Here is a 24,316-nt window from a genome sequence, read left to right on the forward strand (position 1 = left end):
TTTATTGTGCAGCAGCAGCAGCAAGAACAACCACCACATGAAGCCCAGGCCCCATGCTGGACACACAAACATCTACTGCAACAAGCCTGTACGTTTTGCATCTGACTTCCTCTCTCACCATTTAAGGGAACTTGACATTCTTATCTCACACGACTTAAAAGCCCAGAGTCTCTGGAACTGATTATCTTCAGAGCCAGCCATTTATTTTGCATCTGATTACTGATGCTGAACACTTGAGTTGCACCCCTTCTACCCACTGTAACATAATCCATTTTGAAGTTTATTTATCCATTCTCCTCCATCACATCTACATCTGCCATTTTTTATTTTAGAGGCTTTGATAGGTGAGGTAATCGCTCTCAAATTAGTTCATTGAAGGAATGAGGTCAGAATATTAAGCGCACAGGCATGTTTTGCTGAATTTAGCCGTGCCTCTGATGGAGCAAGTAGCTTTAAAGATGAAATGTAACCATTAACCATCCCAGCAGGCTATATAACAAGATGTAATGTACACTTAACTTTATACAGTGTCCTAATTATTGCTTCTCAGTTCCATGAGGAATGATAATGTGTTGTTTAGTGCATACAGGCACTAAAAATAGAGCCACAGCGAGCTTCATCTGGTACATTAGTAGTCCATCTGAATTTACATTCTTACATTACATTCTTTGGACCAAACCTTATTTGCCCTTAATGGCTGTGATCCTGAGTCGCCCAACTTATTGGCACCAGATATGAGTGTACTCTTGAAAATGGCTATATAAGCGAAGGAAGTTGAACAATGGCACATGATTGTTAAATTGGCAGTTTGCCCTCTAATAGGTAGCATTGCTCCTCCATTGTATAAATTAGTTGTATTTAAAGCTGTCTAAATAGTAGTGAATGCAGTGGTCTTTTGACTGCAGCAGAGCTTGCCCCTGGGCTCAAATTAGAATGCAATTGCATTCCAAAGGGGTCAAACATATCCATAAACATATTTTCTGCCTAATAGATGGCCATCTATGGACATGAGGGTGGAGAAAAACCTTAAATATACGGTATGTAAGAGATCTCTGCATTACAGTTCATGTTGTTTTAATGTATATTTATTCTGTCACGCCACATATACGCCATCAACTGTTGGTTGAGTTGTTAGTAGACTGCATAGACGAGTCTTGCAACTGAAGTCATTACTTTATGAAACACACAGAAAAATACTTTTTTTTGTTTTTTAGTGTCATTTTGTGCAGCTACCATCAATGTTTCAGCACAAAATACACATTTAAAAATGGATTTACTGACGACTGTTGATTTAACCATCCTTCACGCAGACTTTTAATCCGTGCTCACTCTCACCACCTCTTATCCTGCTTGTCACTGTGTACTTTTCATAGGTTTATTAATTGCTTGGAGGAATTAGTTAAATGTTATTCTCCATGTCAAAGAACCTGTGGTGGGATAATGTTTTGGCCAAAGTTTAGGACAGACATTGTTAGCACAGCGTGCCTGCATACTTCCATTTGAACCTTCACGTTTTTTAGGTTTCTGTCCTCCCTTCTTCTTGCATGGATCACCATACATCACATTAAATAGTTTCAGGAATGACCTTTTCCTTGGTAGCATAGAGTTTACTGTCATGCAGTTCAAAAATCATCTGACAGACTGTCTGTGTTTAATCAGATTGAGAGCATGAAACTCAACATTTCATCTTTCCTATTTCTCTCTTCATCAGTAACAAGAGAAATATACACAGGAATATAGTCTTCATCAAGGACTAACAACAGATATCCCCTTGTTGCTTTGGTTACTGGTAAACCATAAACCAGTTGTCTGTCACAGCTAACTACAGGTAAATAATAAGAGTTATCCCCATAGAGGCAACTTTGTTTGTTTGAACAATGCTATTGCTGCTGGACCATATTTAGTCACTGGGGCTCGGGGTGCTTGTCTGTGCTAGACTTCGAAAGTAACACGGAAAGCAGCTGAGATTCCATACAGACCCCACTGTCCTTATATGGCACACACTGCAACCTCTCTGTTCAGTGTATCTCCTGCTTTCTTTCCCTCCTCCTCTGCCTCCCTCCATCCACTCCACTCCTCCTCCTCCTCGTCTCGTTCTTCATCCCTCCCTCTGCCTCGTCTCTCACCCTGTCACTCCTGAGTTTTTCAACCCTCCTTCCTCCTTCGTGGACGCCACCCCGCCTCCTTGATGTTGGCCAGAGGGAGTCCGGAGGTCCTCCATGTTGGTCTTTGGTCTGTCATCAGGTTTCACATACACACACACACACACACACACACATACACACACACACCGGCTCAGTGCTTCGCTTCTCTGGCACAAAACAGGCCCCTGCTATCAACCAGCAGCTTGATTTATTGGAGCCAATAGAACAGTGTCCTTATATAGGAAGTTCCATTGGAAAGAAGCTGGAAACAGGAGGGATGCAGCAAGAGGAAAGAGATGGGAGGGGGCAGGGCTGTTTGTGGTAGTGGAATGTGATGTGCGTAACGATACAAGGCACATGTGTGGGATGTGCACACATACACAAAAAGAATCATTATGAGTTATTTGTATTGGGAGGGAATCTCTCTGGAGCGGTTACAGTTAAGGGGGATTCCTGTGCTGGGGACAGCTGGTTTGCCTTATGAGGAGTGGGAGCTGATTGCATAATCTATAAACCCTACAGGGTGTGGGAATAGAGTATAAAGTGACTAGGTCTTCCTTGATGTGGATCCATCACACATTTGTGATGACTGTCCAATTTTTTTCCCCCAACATTTTACGCGATATGCCCCTGAGCACACCACAAAAACAATTATAGATGCTAAAATTGAAAATACAGTAAGCACCACAATTCATACAGCTCCTGATGAGTTCTACAAAACTTTTAACTCAAGAGGGAAGCATACAACCTCATGTATGAGGACATAAACCTCTCAATGAGTTGTTAAAGAAGTGAGGATAGGTCATACACTAGTGCTGTAATGTAACATAAGCATTGAAGTAATTTAAAATTAAAATCAAAAGTTTTTGTATTCAGATCCTTTACTAATTAAATTAAAGTAAAAGTATTGATAACATATTCAGTAGGCCTTTTATGTAAGACATTTTGGCATGTCACAGTAGGAAAGGCATAGCTGTAAATAATAACATTAATGAGTCAGAGTCCTTGTATTGGTCATGCTCATCTACTGTCACACTGTCAAGGAGCCATCATTAATGTTATTAGTAACACCTGTGCTTTTCCACCTCTGACAAGTAAAACTGTGTGACAAAGTCTGCATTCAAAGTGTTAGCTGAGTTAAAATACAGAATTATTATCAGCAAATTGTTTTTAACATACTGTGTTATATTAGTAGCCTAAACTCTTTATGAAGTGATTATTATTACTGATGCGTTAACATGCAATTTAATGTTGTAGTGGCTCATGGTAACTTTATACACTGTTGGGTTGTCATTTACTCTGTAATACTACAAATCATATTTTATAAGTTATGCTTTACATGTAAAACCTATTCTGCAAAGTATACTAGCTGTAGCTTTCAGATAAGTGTAGTAAAAAGTACAATATTTCCCTCTGAAATGTACTTTAGTAGGAGTATAAAGTAGCATAAAGTACAGTACTTGAGTACATTTACTTAGTTACACTCCACCACCGTCATACACGGAGACAGATGTTATTTGACACCGTATTGCACATGTAAGGCTTATGTACAAGCACACAAACATCATGTCCTTAATTGTGCAGATGCCGGCACAAGGATGAAGAAACTAAATTAGTTTCTATTTTTATTGTTGGGATCTTATATCTCACTTTTTAATCCTCTGCCTCTTAGGACTCTCTCCTCCATTCAGCACCACTTCATTCACCATCATTCTTGGTCGTCAACCTGCCGGTGTCTCACAGAGCCTCCGCCTAAACGATGCTGCGGGGGGTGGAGGGGGGTCGAGCTCGTGCAGCTCCGCCCCATACAACAGTGCGCAGTTTAAATGGTAAGGATCTGAATTTGACGGGGGTCATTTGGACTGTTTGTTTTTGGGAGTACCTCGTCAGCGCCGGACCCTCCAAACCCTAACTTTCCAAACCCAAAGCTCCCCTGAACAGAAATTTCTTCATATAAGGCTATGTAAGTATGTCGTTTTTTATGAGTGGTGATGCTGTCACTTACTGCACTTGTCTAACCACATCCTTCATACACGAAACAAACAATAGTGTGAGGCGTTTTAGGAAGAGGATTTATTTTTGTGCATGTTTTTTTCCTACGTTTATTGAGTAAAATGGAACCTAGTGCTAGGAAAATGATTTATTTTGTGGTATAAAACGTCATTTAGAAAATTAGCTACATTGAATATTGACATATTTGAAATGAAAGTGTCTTTGTTTGCTATTAGCCTAATTTCTTTTCATGATTTTTCACTATTTAAAGAAAATGATGCTGTTTGGGTCACAGACATGTGCTCATGTTTATGCAACTAGTGCATGAATACTTCTTATTAATACTGACCAAGTGTATTCGAAAGTAAACTGCATAGACTCTACATTATATACAGTCTGGTAAACTGGTGTTCTTTGTGAATGTCTGTAAAACGTTGATGCTGCATTCACTGCACCGTAAAGCAGTATAGGAAGTGAGGAATCTGAAACTCTCAGTATAGAAGTTGCCATGACTGCAACCATGATTCAACCATGAGTTTCCTGTTTTCCAAATAAGGTTGTATAAAGCTGCCTGTCTGTCAAACTGTTGAACATTGTGGCTGATAATAGATGACTGATGCAGACACTTGGTGAGAACTGACTCCTCACAGTTTTCACATGTAACCATTGCAATCTGTCAGTGATGGTGCTGAAGGTGTTTGTTTCATTTTCTATAACAGATAGATTTAATTCTATAGCCTGTTTTCTCCATAATTATGTATATTAATGCATAGTTCAGTAATATCCACAAATAAACTATAAATAACTATTCTATAACAGTTTATGTATTCATTTTGTGACCTTTAGGAGATCTTCATAAAGCCAAAGCAACATTAGCATTCCCCTTATTTAACTTCAGTTCACAGACAAGGACTCTTATTACCCAAAAAGCACACTCATCAGAAAATGATAAACTGGTTCAGACACAGATGCCCAGTGTGACAAAATGCCAAGGCAAAGACTATAACCTGAAGGCACTTATGACTTATCGTTTCTCTCAAAGACAAGAGATTTATGTGTTGTGCTTTCCAAGCTTTTCTCAAAGTGTTTATCTATCTACCTTATTTGTATTTAAATTGACAACCCTGCATGTTGCTGCCATATTCGTGCAGTTGCATCCCAAGCAGTATCATTTCTCTAATAGGACAAATCAAGTGTTGACATTAATCCCTTTCAGTATTCATTCATGCTAAATGTACTCAAAGGAAATCCTAATGTGTAAGGGTTTATTAACAAGATGATAACAGGAAGAATGTTTGTGAAACAGCCAAGAGAGGAAATGACTGAAATCATTCACAGGCCCTATAGGTCAACCTCCTTCACCCATGAATAGAAAGCTGACTTAGTCTCTTGGGTGATGTTTCCATTTGTTTGTGATTTTTGACAGAGACTATGAAATACAGCAATTGTCTCATTTATTGGAGCCACCATATATTTGTATTTATTGTTTTTCCGTCTCGGCTCTAGTGTAATACAGTTTAGGGATTGTGGCCAAGATCTAATAATAGTGACAGATTTGATAATCTTAACAGAAACAAGATACTGCTTTGACTTAATGGATAAAAAGCAGATCAGTGAGTTTGTGTGCTGAGTCACAGGATGTTCCAGTGTCATTGTCAGTTCAAATTGAAACACAGATTATTAATGATTAAATAAGGGTTGCTAGGTCTATTGGCAAATGGAGACGGATGTTTTTTTGACAAATAGAGCCCCTCTGCTCTATGTCATCCTTTAAGGTTACAGTCAGTCTGTATCAAATTATTATCCTGTCAACTCCACTTCAGACAGCTGACCTTGGCGTTCACTGACTGAATACAAATCTGTGTTGACGCAACAGAGAGAGAGGAGGCTTTACAAAAGTATTAAGCCTCAGTGGTGAGGAAAGTTAAAGGGAGTGAGGAGGAGGAACTAGATGGGCTGCACATACTTTAGCATGGTGGGGGGGGGGGGGGACGTTGCCAGGAAAAGTCTGTTTACTTTCATCCAGAGAAATAGCTGATCATCAAACATCAGCTGGTCCCTTCCCTTGTTTCCTCTGAAGTATGGTCGGCTCACTGGACTCATCCACTGGGTGGTTTGCCTTGGCTGGTCCCTGGGGCACGTTCACGGGCTTTCTCAGGAGGCTCGGTGGCTTTTTTACATAGTTCCCACTCAATTACGTAAAGCGTGTGCCAGTCTCAGTGTTCTGAGAGATGGACTTAAGAGGCCAGTCCCGTTTGACACAAAGTTCAAGTGTAGAATTAGACTCAGTGGACCAAACAGATTCAGACATATGTTGCAGAACATGGTGTATATTGGAAATATTTGTTATCAAGCTGTATATCTTACTTAAACATCAGTAGAGTGCAGTGCAGGTGCACCTATTTCTGTTTACATTTAACAGGTGACACTCCCAATGCTAGCATGTTTCAGGCACTTGCTCATAATTTAGTGACTGTTGCATTTTAAAAATGAATGCCATTAGGGTCCCATATGAAGCATGATTGTTAAAGACCCGAGCCCCCCCACCACCACCACCACAGGCTCTCTGCCTCGCTGTTATCATTTTGGAGTAAACGACGAGGGCAGCAAGAGACATACTATTCCCTATATGGGCTTTGTTAGGGAGTTCACTTGCCTTGCTGTTTAGGTCCGCAGAAAAGAGTCCTGCTCCAGAGAAGGGGTCCATATATGGTCACAGCACGAGACTGAAGCCTCCTAGCAGACAGACAGACAGAGAGAGAGAGAGGTGGAGGGGGATAGACATGGAAAAAAATGGATGCTGTCAATTAAGCAATGACTTAATGATATGAGTATGAGTAAAAGCCAGATATCATTAATAGTTTGAGAGTTTTCTCAGATAAAGCAGTTGACAAAATGGATTGGTCTCTGTTCTGTCTTTGAGTTAATTAAAATCAATTTCCAGGCCTCAATCTTTCTATCTAAATTAGGGAGTAGAATTGTTTTTGCATCTCCCTTGTGTGCGTGTGTGAAAGTATAGGGTCGAGAGGGGGTGGAGGTCTGTGAGAATGCTCCCTGGAACTCCCCGATGGATGGAACATGTTAACTCTTTGAGTTACAGTACGACCACAAGCAGGAGGCAACTTTACTTTTACTTTTCACTTAATGCAGTGTTTAGTTAACCCAGTGTACAACCTGTCATCTTTATACCTCAAAAAGAAAAGATGATTGTAGCAGCAGGGATTATATTTGTGATGTGTGTTATAAAGTTTGAGTTGTAGAGAAATATTTCACTGATTGCTGATCTGTGTATCTACAAATCATGCATCACTGCAACATCATGTCCTGTAAGATCTTAACTTTCTGTTAAAACCTCTTTTCTTGCCGTCTCATCTTTATTTACTTCCGGACTTCCTGCTTTGCTTTGTTCCCTCTTGCCTCTGTTCTTTCCTTCATTAGTTCCTTCCTTACTTTCTGCCTGCTTTCCGTCTCTGCTTCCTTTAATCGTTCTCCCTTCTCTGACGTCCCATTCATTTGTTACCTCCAACAGTTGGCCCTCCACCTTAATCCAAGATGTCCAAGAAGGCCCCAACCGAGGATGAAAAGTTCCTCTTTGTTGACAAAGATTTCCTGAACAGCCCTATGGCTCAGGCTGACTGGTCGGCCAAGAAGCTCGTGTGGGTCCCATCGGAGAAGCATGGCTTCGAGGCGGCTAGCATCAAGGAGGAGCACGGCGACGAGGTGCTGGTGGAGCTGGCTGACAACGCCAAGAAGCTGACAGTCAACAAGGATGACATCCAGAAGATGAACCCACCCAAATTCAGCAAGGTGGAGGACATGGCTGAGCTCACCTGCCTGAACGAGGCCTCTGTGTTGCACAATCTCCGTGAGCGGTACTTCTCTGGGCTCATTTACGTAAGTATACATGATGATTCACTCAACAACCAAACACATGACTACACACAAATGTTAAATGCGAGGCCTGACTCTAGATTAGCTGCCTAAAGGACCAAGACACCAAAAAGGTCTTTACATCAGAGGATTTTCATGTTTCAGTCTTTTTCGTTTGATTCCATCCATGTTACCAACATCCTTAATGTTTATCCTTAATACAAGAACACAAAGATGCACAAATAGTCCTAACATATTCTCTTCCTCATTGTCTCTGCTCTCAGACATACTCTGGCTTGTTCTGCGTGGTGGTGAACCCCTATAAAATGCTGCCCATCTACTCAGAGAAGATCATTGACATGTACAAAGGGAAGAAACGACATGAAGTGCCCCCTCATATCTACTCCATAACTGACAACGCCTATAGAAACATGATGCAAGGTACGACCTTTACGCAACTCACATTAAAGTTGTGACCTATCTGCCTCACTCATTTTCCTTTGATTGAGTAGCAATTTCTATTCTGGTTGGCTAGTACATGCTGGTATAGGCTGCAGCCTCCAATGACTGAAAATGATTCACCTATAGGGCTTTAAATGGACTGGCTTCTTCATATATCTCCAGCCTTATTGCTCCATATACTCCACTACATCCTTTACGTTCTCTTGATGCTGGTTACTTAACTGTTCCTCGATTTAATAAGAACTCTTTTGGTGGTCGAGCCTTTGCCCAACAAGCTCCACTTCTCTGGAATAATCTACCGCTGCACATTCGGGAGGCAAGCTCTGTTTATCCTTTTAAATCCAGGCTGAAAACACATCTTTTTTCTGTTTACTATGACCTCTCCTAATTTCACTGGCTGGAAACCCAAATCACTGACTGTTTTCCTCCTTGACATCTAGCAATCCCGACCCTGTTAGGGTTATATGAGTGTGTGTGAGCGCGTGTTTACTTTTACATGTAATATCATGTGCTTCTTTTTTCTGTTGTTGTTTTTATTGACTTGTAAAGTCAATAACAGAGACTCTCTCGGTGATGCACTTTAAATAAATTGAAGTTGAAGATGAATTAAGTAAATGAATGATATCAAACTGAAGCACAACAAAGCAACACAAGAACTGGTATAACTCATTGACAGCTCTCACAAATAAAGCTGTTTGCCTGTGCAGTTGCAAGCTGCTGCCTTTTTTTTTCAACAGATTTGTGTCAAACTGAAGTGTTTGGATGTGGATGAGCTGTGAGATCAGCTGTTAGACGTCTCGCTTTTGTCAGGGTGATGACAGCCGGCAGGCTTTTAGCTCTGTCATGTTGACAAATTGGTTGATAAAAACCACAAATTAACCAACGCTGTCAGGGTGATAGTTTCACATGCAGAACTCTGTTTTTAATTATGTGCAGTCCAAAAGCAACCTCAGAGCTTCATCTGTCTACTGCAAGCTCATTACAAAGTACGTTACACTATAAAAAATACAATCTAATAAAATCTCAAAGTCACTCGTCGAATTTGATGGCCTATTTGAGAGTCAGTGTCTCGTGGAGGTGACGATAGTGGCGTTGGCAGAGTTGTGCTTACAGTAAATGGCCCTTGACTACCCCTGCAGTAGTACGACTTTAGAGCTGCTGGTTTCCCATAGAATCTGTTTCTTGTGGTTCCAGGGGGGTCGTACCCACTGGATTTAATGTTGACGTGAGGATGTTCTCTCTGAGGGACATCTGGATTAAGAGATGGGTGGAGGGCAGTAAAACATTTCCTGTCTCAGCTGCTTCCCCGTCGTCATACAATCCTCCTAACTGTATTTTTTTCTCTTTTAGTCAGTGTAAATACATAAGCTTCTTTTTTCTTAGGCGAGAAAAGAGAGTTTAAAGGTCCTGTTGAAGGGGTTTGAGATTGTACTTTTCTCCTGTGGTTTGAAGAGTTTCAGAATGAAACTGGTTGTTTGCATAGGACTTACAGTAATGTTAGGAAGGAATTGTTTAAAGATCTTAAAAGTAGGTGGGATTATCAAATTACCTATTATCTCTCTGGCTGCAGATAGAGCTGCCATTGGTTTTATATGACAGAAAGGATTGGATGGATCACTTTAAAATCTATGATAACATTTTGCTAAATGTAATGTTTTGTGCTGATACATAGATACAGCAGAGCAGGTTTAACAACTGGAAAATTACATTTTTAGACTCAAGAGAATGTGCAGAGAGCATAGAAAGCCTCTGTCTCAGCAGTATGAGGATTTATAAGAAAGATGTCACTTATCTCTCAGTCTATTAACAGATAAAACACTGCTTAGCAAATTATAAGCTCACACAAGTTTGCTGTCAATCTGCTGTTTGTCAGTTTTCAACCTTAAATCATCAGTCCATCCATAACTGTGCACTATTGAAATTAATAAAACTGCTCACTCACTGATTTTACTCAATCAGGATGATTTGGATTACTTGATCAAGAAAAACATAAACTCACTTTTTCTCAGTTTACTTCATGATATATATAGATAGCTCAATGCCCACTAGCACCTTACAGTCATTTGAATATTCATTCAAGAGAAGATATTTCATTATTATTCATTTCACACGGATCATTAATCCAACAGTCTACTGTGCAGGTGTCACTTTCTGGTTATCTTCAGCCTAAGCAGAAAAGCTACCACACACACAACTCACACAAGTGCAACTATAACTTTTGAGCTTCAAGCTCCGTTTATTTGGCAGTCTGTTTAAGCTAATGCTCTACATGTTTAAGGATATGTTTACGTTAACCGTTACTCACCAATATGCATTGTATGTATCAGTGAGGCCTAACAAACATGTTAAAAGCATAATAAAACATTTGCAAAGCCAATTTTTCTCAAAAGTTTGAAACTTGAATTGTGTACATCCATGTTTACTCACTAACAGTCTTCTTCACTGCCTTTGCTGATACATTGCTGCATTTCTTGCCATTACTTGTCGGTCAGTGGAATAATGTGAATCCATTGGCAGGAATGTGTATCATATCACCTACACCTCATGTACACCTCATGTCATTTGCATTCTCATGTGTGTACCAGAGAGCTAACAAAACAAGGACCTGCATGTAAAAACATTTCTCCATAGTCCTAACAGTAGTCAAAAACCTCACAGAATACCTTTAAGGGAATGGATACATTAACCGGTGCTGAAATTACATCTGACACATATCTGGCAGCTCCTAGAGAGAGTAGTCTAAGCAATCTAACTGCAACTATACTCAGCGCTCATCTGTAGTGTGACTGCGTGTAGATATACTGCAACGTTAGATGGACTGTTAAGATAATTTTCAATTTGCTGAATTCTTTTGCCCTTCTCATTATAAATATCCTACATCTGTTTTGGGTCTCTGATAATGTAGCTCAATGCTACAGTAACTGTCTGTTACTGGTATGTGTACATTGGAAGATGTTAAGTTTCACCAGGCCCGTACACAGGAAATTATTGTATTTACCACCACAGCTATGATGTGTAAACACAGTGTCATGAGTAAACAAGAAGGGGGAGGATTGATTGGTGTTTGAGTGAGTGTTTGGATTACACTCCACATCAAGAATTGATGGAATCTTCTTCTTCAGCTGCAGACGAAATACAGCTGTAACTCAGAGACCATTATCAGTGTATGGGATAATCACACACCCAGCACACTACATGTACAAGGAAAAGAGTGTGTTTTGATCTGCCGCATCTATTTCAAACAACTCGGACATTTGCTTTGGTTCATGATTCATGAAATGTGAATTGATATTTAAGCTTGTGGACCACACGTTTAGCTTTAAACTGCAAGTTGAAGAAATGAAATAAACAGCAGAAGAAATGACTGCAATGTCAATTAATGTAAAAGCCAAAAGAAAGTATAAAATCAATCTATAAAAGAGAGGCAACAAACACATCATTAAAAAAAATCAGATAAAAGTTAACCTTTTAAAATGACTTGTAAGATGTGACTTAAAATATGCCAGAGATTTAACCATCGTAACCTCTTCAGGTCGTCACAAAGTCTGTGATACCTGACTGTAAAATACAATCACCTCCTGTTTTATATATTTATATATACATTTAAGTTAATGTTCCAGTTTCTAAAGAAAAGTACCCAGGATAGGTTACTTTAGTTTTTTAGTTTATGTCTCAAAAAGTCTTCAATGCAGTAAGCCCTTTTTAAACTCTCATTTAAAACACAGTGGCTGGCAAGGAGTTGTTATTGCTGATGCTTCAGTAGGATTTCCCATGATATAGTGACTAATGATGCAGGATGTTGTACACTGAGTGCCATAGTATGAACACTTCGCATGTTAGAGTGCAAGTGGTGCAGAACTACAGCAAATCCAGATAAATGTCCTAAGCTTTGAAACATTCTTCCTGTGATTTTGGCTGAGATCCCATTCCTCCAAAATTGTGCCTCTGTCTTTGATGTCCAGGAGATAAAAATGTGAAATTTGGAGTTTGCTGTTCCCTGAAATGTTTCCCTGCAGCTTATGATTAATGTGGTTTATTTACAGTGCATGATGGACAGGTGCAGAGATCATGACAAACTCAATAATCAAATGTTAGTTTTTATTGTACATGACTGAATCAGTCTCACAAAAATATTCCTAAAATTTTGTAATGATGGAAAAAAAAACTGTCTCTGGCACAAGAGTGAGTGTTGTTTTTGGATGTTTTACAAAAGCTCTGGCCACCTCTCTCTCTCTCTCTCTCTCTCTCTCTCTCTCTCTCTCTCTCTCTCTCTCTCTCTCTCTCTCTCTCTCTCTCTCTCTCTCTCTATCTGACTTAATTAGGAAGTGCAGAGAAGGCCTGCATTTTGTGTGTGTGTGGGACCAGTGGAACAGCAGCCAGAGTCGAGCCTAAACGGAGAAACAGCATCTGCGCTAGTTTATAGATCAAGGCAGGCTGATGGATGATAGATGATAAATCACAATATGAAAATTACAAAGCTGCACATGACAGATGCTGTTCCCCGTATGAGGGAGAAGAATTGTGCACGAATACCTTGTGTTAAGTCTTCCTCTCACACTGGGTAATTTTTTGAAGTACAGCTTTAAGTTGTTATTTACTTTAGGAGGCTACATTACATGAAAATTGATCTATTCACACTCAAAAACTGATAACAGTCATCTCTCCCTTAGCAGGGAGCCCCCTACTCCCCCAGCAGTGATTTGTATTGAAGGATAGAACTACAAAATAGCCTTACATGGACTCGGTGTATTCTCCCAGGAGTATTTTTGGAGATTGTATAATGACTCATTGCTCGGCACATTGAGAGTTGAATTTCATGGTTAAAAATCTAAGTTTTTGTGAGACTGACATGTTTCCTTAGGCATGGGGGAGCCTTCGTAAATCACTTGGCCTCCCCTAAGCCTTGAACTGAGTCCCAGCTGGTGTCTTAAACCTGCAGTGCAGAACTTTTGTCTCCTCCCTCTGGCAGTGAGAGTAATTACACAAACACTGTCGATGTCATCGCCACAGACCCCTGACACTTTTTTCGTGAGCCGGTACCCACCCTGGCAACACAACGCAGTTGGGGCGCACTGAAGACCGTACGCCCACCTTATTTCTTTTTCCCACCCGCATTTCGTGAAGACCTGCTCTACTCTGCCTCGGATTAGCTAGTGCTCGTTGCCTTCGTTGGTTAGGCTGGTTAGGTTTAGGCATAAGGAGTGAGATGGTTAGGGTTAGGGTAAGAATATCAGGGTCAGAGCCAATCAGAGGCAGAGTAGGTTGGGTCTTTGCAGAATGCAGGTGGGAAAAAAATAATGCAGTCCACCACGTTCGACAGTTGCAAACCAATCATTGCTGGTTGACATAAAACCAATCACTACTGGTGCGCCAGTGCGGGAAAGTCACCACAGGCGCCAGATTTAAAACCTCAAGATTTACCTGGTGGTGATAGGCTTAATTAGCAATGTGTGAACTTGTTTAGCAAGGGCTTGAATGTAACGGACGTTCATTTATTCCTGCACTCCAGCTTTAAGTTCAGCACAAGACTGATCTTTATTCCAAGAGAAAAGCTTTTGGTTTCACAACCAGCATGTACAGAAGTGCACTGAGCTAATTGTGCATGACAAAAAAATAAAATAATACATGCTTGTAATACAAAAGTAAATAAAACATATTTGTACTTTAGTTATTTCTGATTTTTTTGTTTTACCAGCTCATTTTTCAATGCCTCCATAAGCTATCAGGACACTTGCATACCATAGATTTTTTAATGTGTTGAAGTCATCTAACACTGTAAACTTTCTTTGTCTCGACAGATCGTGAGGACCAGTCCATTCTCTGCACGTAAGTGAAAATCTGTCACTTCCAAAATCACCTCTGTCATCTTTCCTTAACTTTTTTCCGAAACGTCACATAAATGCTAGGAGGGCTGTATGTGTGTGTGTGTATGTGTCTGTGTGTGTGGAAGAACAGTTACATAATGCTTGCATAAACAGAGTTAAACAATCGAGATACCTCTCTGCTCTCTCAGTGCCCAGCCTCCACCAGCTATGCCAGCAACAAATCATTCGTAATATAACAGGGATGTTTTTTTAAGATGTTGCTGGATAGATGCTTTAGTGTTTTAGTTTGTCAGAATGTATTGCTGTGGAGTTGTGTTATATTCAAATTGAGCCAAACTGGATGTGCTTTAATGCGCTTGCAGTGCTCCCAGAGGGCTGTGGCCTCGGTCTCCTCTCAGAAACCTCGGTCAGGAAGTATGGCCTTTATCCTGATGGGAGAACCAGATTAGCTCTCTGAATGTTTTGGCTCCACTTTGTTTGTTTATTTGTTTTAAACTAATTATTGAGAACTTTGTCTGCTGGATGGGACATTCAGGGTTAAACTGCCTCCTTTTGTCTGGTAGTAGTTCTTTGGACTGAACTTATTTAATTTATAGAAAAGAAAGTTATTTGATGAATTAATTACATTTCCTTTGTGTGTTTAGGTGGCTTAACAGGATTTGCATTTTGTAGAAATGTTGAATGTATGTTTGGGTCATGATTCAATTTAAATATGGTGGATTTAATATGTGCAATTATCACTACTTAAAACAAGTTTAGATACACCAAATATGAAAAGAAAAAATAAAACCTCAATAAAACTTCTATTTGCTGAGTAATACCTCTATACAAAGTCTACTACAGGCATTTTAAATTGTCTGATAAGCGTCATCCAGCTGGTACAGGTTAACAATATTTCCTTTATTATCTTTGAGTTAACAGCAGCACCTTTTCTGCTCAACATCCACTAATCCCAGTAAAGGAAATGAGAGGAAGGGCTCTTCTTCCTCAGTGATGTGCTCAAGGCTCTTTTTACTGTAAATCTTCTGATGCCAGGATGCAGCAAATTCTTTTATCACATCAGACCATTTCCTCAACTATCACACTTTCTTTATCAGGGAACTTTGGGAAAGTTTGGTTGTATTTATCCCTCTGTGTGTGTGTGTGTGTGTGTGTGTGTGGGAGGTTAGCAGTTCACATTCTGTTGTATGAGCTATTAAAACATAAAGTTGACTGTTTGATGGAGTATTATTTAAAACTATTTTAAAGTGATGAACTGGATGTGATATGACATGGCAGAGATGAAAAACAAACTGTGTGGAGCATCAGTCATGTCCAAGCAGTCACTTTAAGATTTTAGTTTGAACTACAGCTGGTCTCAACCTCAGCAGGCTGCTGGAGCCATATATGGGAGAAATGTTTCTGGTGCAGAACATGGAATGTCATGTATGGGATTCTCCTCCTGTGTGTGTGTGTGTGTGTGTGTGTATGCATGTGTTAAATTGTACTGTACGTTCTTTGTCAGTATTGTTTTTACAGCAATCCATCATGGAGGCCTTGCATCTTGCATCTAGGGTGATGTTAGTGGAATCATTTATTAATATGTTGTCATGTGAGACTTGTGTAACTGTAATTGGGGGGATTTCCTGTTTTAACTTCATTTTTAGGATTAGACAGTTCTTTACAGACAGACGACACTTTTACAGTTTAAACAAGATCAGAATGCAGAGTGGTCAAGCAGACATAAAAGGCTGTTTTAATGTACTGTCACTGGTACTTGGTTGGAAGGAAATTATTCTGTCTGTCTGTTCAAGACACAACAGAAACATTTCAGACTTATATAACGTGTTTCTCCCACAGTATATCTGATTTTGAGAAGCTTACTGCATATATTTGAATTTTAATGTGACATTTTTTAACATCAAACTATTCTAACTCTTTCTTTTGGTTCATACTGATTTAATACTCAAACTTCCACCCATTGTATTAAATAAGTATGTTGACATAAAAAATATTTCTTATAAAATGTATTGATTAGCTTAATTAACAAGCTAATTGTTTAGCTAAATATCCAAAAATGTTGCCAATATTTTTATAAGACTATTCAATACTACACAAGCCTCAAAAATGACCACTGAGTTGAACTGATAACTCTCTAATACAGTGTCACCAAAAATGTAAACATGTAGCATTTTTTTTAATCGCACAGTTATGATAATGGAATGTATTAGCAATTGAGTATTATCAATGATTATATTCCTCAAATTCCTTCACACAGTAGCAGTTTGCCATGGGAAATAGCTGGGAGCCAACTAAATCCACTCTGGAGATGTTGACATTTCATCTCAGCAGGGTCACCAGTTTCCTTTGTCTTATATTCATTGCGTGCGTGTGTGTGTGTGAAAAACTGAACTGATGGAATGAAATAAGTGGCTGTAAAGTGACAGGATGTTGATGAAGAGTCCAGATTCACAGCCTCAAATGCATCAAAAGTATTAACGAAGGAATCCCCCTAATGTGGCTTCTTTGTTTGCAGGCGTTTTTCTTCGTTCCTTGTAAATTATCAGCCTTTTAGAGGGGAATGATTTTCCTTTTTTGAGTCCTAATATAGTCAGTATTTCACAGGGGGAAAAAGAAATTTGACAAAATCATAACAGATCATCATGATCCTCAAGCTGTCGTTTTCCCATAAATCTCTTTGGCTGTCATTCTTCTGATAGTTACTGAAACCTGTGCTAATGGTAAGCAGAACGGACAGGAATAGACAGTTTGATAGACCATCTGGAAAAATTCCCATCAGAATTTGTTCTGCACTAACAGCTGTCTACAGTAGGAGCCTGGATGTCGTGTGTCCTTACCAGACCTGAACGGGACGAAGCAATTAGATTCCTCTCAGAGCTGCCAAGCCCTAACACAGAGAGCATCCCATGCCTTTTATGGACCCATGCCTGGGACGTGTCTGTGTGCTGGGCTGCTGGCTGATGGCTCTGGGATTGTTCAACTTTGTCTTTCCAAGTATCGAAAATCAGGGGCCACATTCACTGGAAGAAAAAAATGTGTTCTTGCTATTGTTCGTAATACCATAAATTGCTTTTAAAGACAGTACATCCTTTAGGTTTTGGACTAGTTCGAGGATATACTGCACAGCGTTTTATATGGAATATCACCAGCCAGCCGCCATACGGAATATGAAAGTGACAAATAAAAGTTAGTAGTTTTAATTTTAAAAATATCTGGGCATACATGGATCAGTTTGTAGCAGACAGACTGAACAAAAACATTGTGCTTTGTGTCAGGCGATGCTGCAGTTATCTCAGCTGCACATGATTTGCATTCAATTAAACTGGGTTACTGAAGTGTGAACGGAGTACCTGCCAGTGCTGTTTATCTTCTTCTTCTCTCTCATTCTCTCTCACTATCTCTATCCTTGCATCTTTTAATCCTTTGCTCTCTTTTCCCTCTCTAGTGGGGAGTCTGGTGCCGGCAAGACGGAGAACACCAAGAAGGTCATCCAGTATCTGGCTGTTGTGGCCTCCTCACACAAAGGCAAGAAGGACAGCAATGCTGTAAGTATCCATGTGAAGAGCTAATTTTTGTATTAAAAGTCAGGATCTGTCAGTCAGTTCCCTCAGTCTTCAACATATATAGGACACTGCCCAGTTTAATCCTGTATATTGCCATTTCCTCCAAATAGCAACAATCAGGATCACAGTTTGCCTACGTGAGTAAAGGAGAATGCCGGGAGTGTTTTTGTGTGTGCTCTTTGTGTGTGTTCATTCCTTAGGTTAAAAAAAGTGCATGAAGATAGTGTCACTGAGTTACCAAAATATTTTTTTCTGTTTGTAATTATTTTTCTTACACCAAAGGTCAAGATCCTAAATCTTACTTTTCTTGAGTTAGAAGGTGTTTCCCCCCTTTTTGTCATTTCTGTACCCAGCGACAGCTGATTTAGACTGCATGATCATCATCATAGTACTGACTCAGAGTCACTTTTCAAACCTGCAAAATGTTTAGTGAAGGACATCTAGTGTTGCTGGTTTATCATGTTGAGTTATGTGTCATCCATCTTCAACAAACACCCTTTCACTGCCCGCGGAGATAAGATTACACAGCCTCCCCGGCAGTGAAAGGGTCCCTCACAGATCAACGAGCACCAGTGTGAGCATGCCCCTCTCCTCCTCTTGTCTATCAAACACCGACCTCCTCCTCCCCCCTCCTCCTCATCCTCCCTACCTGCCATTTGCCCTGATGTGGGGTTTAGTTTGTTGTGTCCTGTAGCGTTTATTGGACCTACTGGTTTGCACCATGTGGAGTTTCTGACACTGTATTGACTTTTCAACACCCTCACTGGGCTAAAAGGAGCTCAGTCACCCACCAGGCCTCAATTAAAAACTCTTTTTGAACAGTACTTCAGAACGGATCACGTCTAAGTAAGATTGCGTCCCTGTGCCTTACTAGATATTGGTGGTTTGAGGTGTTGGTTTGATGTTCATGTAGATATTGGAAGGTTAAAATTTCTGGGTCAAAGCTTCGCCCTCAGGATCTTTTCCCCAGAGGAAATGCTGCCGCTGTCCTCTGTAGGACCTTGGGGCTCCCACGGACCTCGCCTGAACCGAAATAGCTTTGAGTCAATGTCTTTTCTCTGATCTCACTTTCCTCCTCTCCTCCTCAGGCACTATTTTGATTCATGCTTATCTGTCCTCTTAGTATTTTATTCAAAAATATGTCCCAAAGAACAACTCTTCCCATCAACTGTCCTTTTTACCTTCTTGCCATTTTGCTGTGCTCTATTTCTCTTCTTTTCTCTTTTTTCTTCTCCCCAGTGACTTAAATGAACAAGACCTTCCTCTCTGCTTTGCCAACTCTGATCTGCAACAGCTGGTCTGTATCTTTTCTATTTTTCCTTAAACATTTCTAAAAAGATCTTTGACTTTTCATGACTCTATTAGACTGTAAAATTACAGGCTGTTTTTTTTTTAAAACTTGACACCTGTGGACATTTTGCAAACCTCTGAGCATTTATCTCCATCATTGTTGTCATCTCATCGTTTGCATTTTTAGTCAGACTATAAACACAAGTCTCTTCTTCATGGCTTTAGCTCGTTTACAGGGTAGCCGAGGGGTGTGTTTTTAAGCAGGAGAGTATTTAAGGTGGAGGTCCACAGCACCTGACCTTGATGCTAGCCTGACACAGACCCCTTTGATCAGGTGGATTAGCTCGATGCAGAGTGACAGGGTGTCTGCCTCATTTACCGACCATCACCCAGCTCCACCCATGAACCCACAGGCTCTGTGGTCACGCTGGAAGCAAATCGCATCTCCAGAGGGCTGTTTGTGAATGAGTTTTAATTTGCCAACACATTGAATACAAATACTTTGATAGGATTCATCAAATGTTTTGTGCCTTTAAAATGAAGATATCTTGCTTGAGCCAACATAACCCCACTCTTCCATCTCCCATCTCTGTTTCCACAACAGCTTCCCCTCATTTTAACAATTTGCCCCTGATCAAATCAAAACTGATGGAGAAGTCTTTGGAGAAGTCATGAGTCTGTGTTACATAAGATACTGAAACTCAAAGGAGATTACTAAGGAATTATATTGTCCTCTTACAGGTAGTTATAGATGTATTTTTCAGGACAATCATTGATTACTGAGGAGTTGATAAGATCATAGATCAGCCAAATAAGTGCTTCATCTTGTCATTAGAGTGTTTATTTTCACACGTCAATGATGATATTCTGATAAACCCCAACCCATACCCACCATTAACCACCACATCCCCACCTATCACTACCCACTGCACTCCGCGTCATTAAACCACCAGTCAGTGTGTAACAGAGATGTTTCTGTATATCACTGTCGTCACTAGGGGGAGCTGGAGAAACAGCTCCTGCAGGCCAATCCCATCCTGGAGGCCTTCGGAAATGCCAAGACCATCAAAAATGATAACTCCTCTCGATTTGTGAGTTTGTTATTTGTAGAAGCAAATGTTTTGATATCTTGTTTTGTGATGTGAGATAATTATTCAAGGTTCCCTGCAACTCTTTAGTTGTATTCGGAGTATCAGATATAATTTGTATTTTATACATGTTTTGCAGTTCACACCAGTCCTTCCTGTAACATGTTCTGTCCTCATTTCTCTTACAGGGTAAATTCATCCGTATCAACTTTGATGTGACGGGTTACATTGTTGGAGCCAATATTGAGACTTGTATCCTCAATTACTTTGTAAAATTCTGATATTTTGTCAACATTTTTTCTCGCTCTGGAGAAGTGGCTTCCTCGATCCACAAGTTTCCACTTTTCTGTGAAAATCTTATTCATCTCTTTTTTAACCTGTGATTCATGAGTAATCTTTAGAAACATGACTTTTTGTTGATTTAGTAGATTATTATACTCACATTTTTTCTTTTTATCATATTCACACAGTAGAAATCAGAAAATATTCAGAAAATACTAAATCATCAACTGAGCACAGAGTACGTTTGTGTTCTTTAACAGCTAAACGCTCTCAGACCTGCTGGAGAAGTCTCGCTGTATCAGACAGGCAAAGATAGAAAGAGCCTTTCACATTTTCTACTACATGATTGCTGGTGCCAAAGACAAGCTGCGTGGTAAGATACATATAAAATATGTTTACAAAAAGTTTATGATAATCATGATAGCTTCATACTCATCACAAATCTCAATTCAAATAACATCTCTGCTCACTTCTATAAACTTATAAACATGTATAACATTCCACTGTCATGTAGGTCATGCATTTTTTTACTTTATCCAGTTGGATTTTGAAAGTAAACAATAATTTTGAACCCAAAGCTCCATGTATTTACTGAAAATACAGACCAGAGCCATGAAGATAAATCTCTAACTACTTAACCATGTGTGTTATTTTTTCAGAGGAGCTTCTTCTTGAGCCCTTCACTAGTTACCGCTTCCTGAGTGCGGGACACGTCCAGATCCCCGGCCAGCAAGACGATGAGATGTATGAAGAGACCATGGAGGCAATGAACATCATGGGCTTCACCGAGGAGGAGAGAATCGGTATCAGTGATAACTCTGATTTAATCTCAACTCGGTTTGAATAGGATAGGCTACTTGAAGTTGGATTAGGTACGGTGGTTCTGGTTGGGTGGGTCTAGTCTGCTCTTGTTTGGTATCATCTATTCCTGCCTTGTCTACTTTTGTCTGTCAAACTGATAAAGAGAGCAGAAAGCATGCAAACATGGTAACAGGTGATTTTCAAAAGAATCAAGTTTTTTTGTGCAGTGAGGCTGGCGTCTTTTTCTACTTAGCACATGACTGTGGTGGATTTTGTGCCTGTTGCCAGTATTATAAAGGCACAAGGCTAATGTTGTTTTATATGAGATCCTGTTGTTGTGAATGTGAAACAGCGAAGTTTGACTACATGCAAAGATAGTCACTGATACATATTGGTGAATATTTTTCACCCACAAGTTTATCCCATGTGTTACAACTGTAGTTTTACTGTGGAACTAACTGTCATAATCCTGTGTTTCAGACATCCTGAAGGTGTGCTCCACGGTCATGCAGCTGGGAAACATTGAGTTCAAGAAAGAGAGGAACCAGGAGCAGGCCACTATGCCAGACAACACCGGTTAGACATCGCTACACTATCAGTAAAAATACTGCACAGAATAGTGCCGATCTGTGGTGAAACAAAACTTAGACAAACATACGAACAAGAGAAAAAAGAAAGAACATAATATCTAGTGTTAAGTGTACCAACATACATGTATCTCTTCTTCCCCCTCTAGCGGCTCAGAAGGTGTGTCACCTGCAGGGCATCAATGTGACAGACTTTACCCGTGCCATGCTCACCCCTCGAATCAAAGTGGGCAGAGAGATGGTGCAGAAGGCTCAGACCAAAGAGCAGGTACTGCAAGAAGTGCACTGTGTGAAACCATAAGAATTAGAAAATGAATACTGCATTTAACACTTCTTAAAACCGTCATCCAAGTTTAAATCAGCTTCCTCACTTTGGTCTCTCATGAGATATTTTCTGTGTGTGTGTTACTTAGGCTGACTTTGCTACTGAAGCCTTGGCTAAGGCTGTGTTTGAGCGACTGTTCCGCTGGATCCTGTCCCGAGTCAACAAGGCCCTGGACAAGACCAAACGCCAGGGAGCCTCCTTCCTGGGAATCCTCGACATTGCCGGCTTTGAGATTTTTGAGGTATGGATATGTTGCTCTCTCATGTGTAATGTGACACCTCTTGTGTAATGTCAAGCACTACAAGGTGAGCAGATGACACTTTCATTCATGATATGTACTTAGCTCTGTGTTTTGGTCATTGCAGGACAACTCCTTTGAGCAGTTGTGCATCAACTACACCAATGAGAAGCTGCAGCAGCTCTTCAACCACACCATGTTCATCCTGGAGCAGGAGGAGTACCAGAGGGAGGGCATCGAGTGGAACTTCATCGACTTTGGACTCGACCTGCAGCCCTGCATCGAGCTCATTGAGAGGCCGGTAAGTGGCCGTGAAACACAATAAATTTATAGATTTAGGCAAATAGTTCCATTACAGATACTGTATTTTGTGGTATAGTGTGATGTGTGTGTTATGGATGATTCACATAGTAATGACAGTATAGTAATCACTGCATATTCTCTGCAGAACAACCCTCCAGGCATCCTGGCCCTGCTGGATGAAGAGTGCTGGTTCCCAAAAGCCACAGATATCTCCTTTGTGGAGAAACTCCTGAACACACAAGGAAACCATATCAAATTTGCCAAACCCAAACAGCTCAAAGACAAGACAGAGTTTTCTATTCTTCACTATGCTGGAAAGGTGAGGAAGTGTATGATATCATAAGAGCATGGTATGATATCTCTCGTTATAGATATAAACCCTCTGTTACTCTCAGGATTAAAAACAACAATGCTTTGCTGATGGCTGAAATGTCTTTGAAAATGGATGTTAATGGGGGTGTTCACATAAATCAAAATTTTTTGCTTATAGGTGGACTACAACGCCACCGCCTGGTTGACAAAGAACATGGACCCTCTAAATGACAACGTCACATCGCTGCTCATGAACTCCTCCAGCATGTTTGTGCAAGACCTCTGGAAAGACGGTGAGATCTTACACAGCTTAACAACAATGGGTCGTATTTAGATGTAAAGGAATCATCAGTGAGCATCGATTACACCGGTTCTGAATATAATTTCATCTTTGCTCATGTAGTCTCATGTGTTATCTCACTTTATATATATATAATATTTCATTGCTGTGATAGTAACAAATTTTTTTCTTAAATTGTAAGCTATGGTTTTAAAAGTGTGTATATCTCATTTTGAAGATTGCATTAGCTCAAACACACTTGGACATTTAAAGCCAAAAGACAAAACACAGTGTTTTGTCCATTAATATGCTGATGCGTTGTGTGTTTCAGCGGACAGAGTGGTGGGTCTTGACACAATAGCCAAGATGACGGACAGCTCGATGCCGAGCGCCTCAAAGACCAAGAAGGGAATGTTCCGTACGGTGGGACAGCTCTACAAGGAGTCTCTCGCCAAACTCATGACCACACTGCACAACACCCAGCCCAACTTTGTCAGATGCATCATCCCCAACCACGAGAAGAGGGTAAAGAAAAGCAGAGTCTCTTGTGGCAAAAAGTGAAAAAATAACTTATTTGAGTATTGATATTGTTTCGGAAGGCAGGACAGTGGTTTAGTGGCCTATGTAAACACATTAAGCTCTGTGGTCGACTGGTGACCTGTCCTCTCATGCTCCCTGTGACCCTGAATAGGACAAGCAGTGCAGAAAAAAAGATCTATGATTTGGAGGAAATGCTGTGTTCTTTATGAGTATTTAAAACCTTTCCAGTTCTGTATTTCTTTCATAAAACCTGGTGTAATAAAACTGAAATTCTAGAGGTTTAAGGTGCTGACAATAAGCCGCAACATCTCCAATTCAAATCCAACCCCGGGCCCTTGTTGCATGTCATTCCCTTCATTTCCTGTAAGCTGTCTCTAGTTAATGCAAAAAAAATCCCCCCAAAAATACTTTAAG

General features: G+C 40.2%; 1 protein-coding gene across 3 annotated transcripts in view; it reads left to right on the top strand.

The window, feature by feature from the left end:
* The first annotated feature begins 3,940 nt into the window (after positions 1–3,940).
* The window catches only part of myh11a (myosin, heavy chain 11a, smooth muscle), a 29,194-nt gene continuing 8,818 nt past the window's right edge, over positions 3,941–24,316 (top strand). The window contains exons 1-17 of one of the 3 annotated variants that reach the window (XM_044346225.1): positions 3,941–4,107; positions 7,666–8,030; positions 8,291–8,447; positions 14,267–14,294; positions 17,739–17,838; positions 17,967–17,993; positions 20,145–20,237; positions 20,423–20,486; positions 20,791–20,889; positions 21,176–21,319; positions 21,798–21,893; positions 22,054–22,172; positions 22,318–22,470; positions 22,595–22,768; positions 22,916–23,089; positions 23,261–23,375; positions 23,694–23,887. In XM_044346225.1, coding sequence (XP_044202160.1) covers positions 7,689–8,030; positions 8,291–8,447; positions 14,267–14,294; positions 17,739–17,838; positions 17,967–17,993; positions 20,145–20,237; positions 20,423–20,486; positions 20,791–20,889; positions 21,176–21,319; positions 21,798–21,893; positions 22,054–22,172; positions 22,318–22,470; positions 22,595–22,768; positions 22,916–23,089; positions 23,261–23,375; positions 23,694–23,887 — 2,079 coding nt within the window. In that variant the 5' untranslated portion in view covers positions 3,941–4,107; positions 7,666–7,688. The remainder of the gene's footprint in view (positions 4,108–7,665; positions 8,031–8,290; positions 8,448–14,266; positions 14,295–17,738; positions 17,839–17,966; positions 17,994–20,144; positions 20,238–20,422; positions 20,487–20,790; positions 20,890–21,175; positions 21,320–21,797; positions 21,894–22,053; positions 22,173–22,317; positions 22,471–22,594; positions 22,769–22,915; positions 23,090–23,260; positions 23,376–23,693; positions 23,888–24,316) is intronic. The other 2 variants (XM_044346223.1, XM_044346224.1) reach the window with 2 other exon arrangements.

Source organism: Thunnus albacares, chromosome 3 (genome assembly GCF_914725855.1).
Source record: "Thunnus albacares chromosome 3, fThuAlb1.1, whole genome shotgun sequence".
NCBI lineage: Eukaryota > Metazoa > Chordata > Actinopteri > Scombriformes > Scombridae > Thunnus > Thunnus albacares.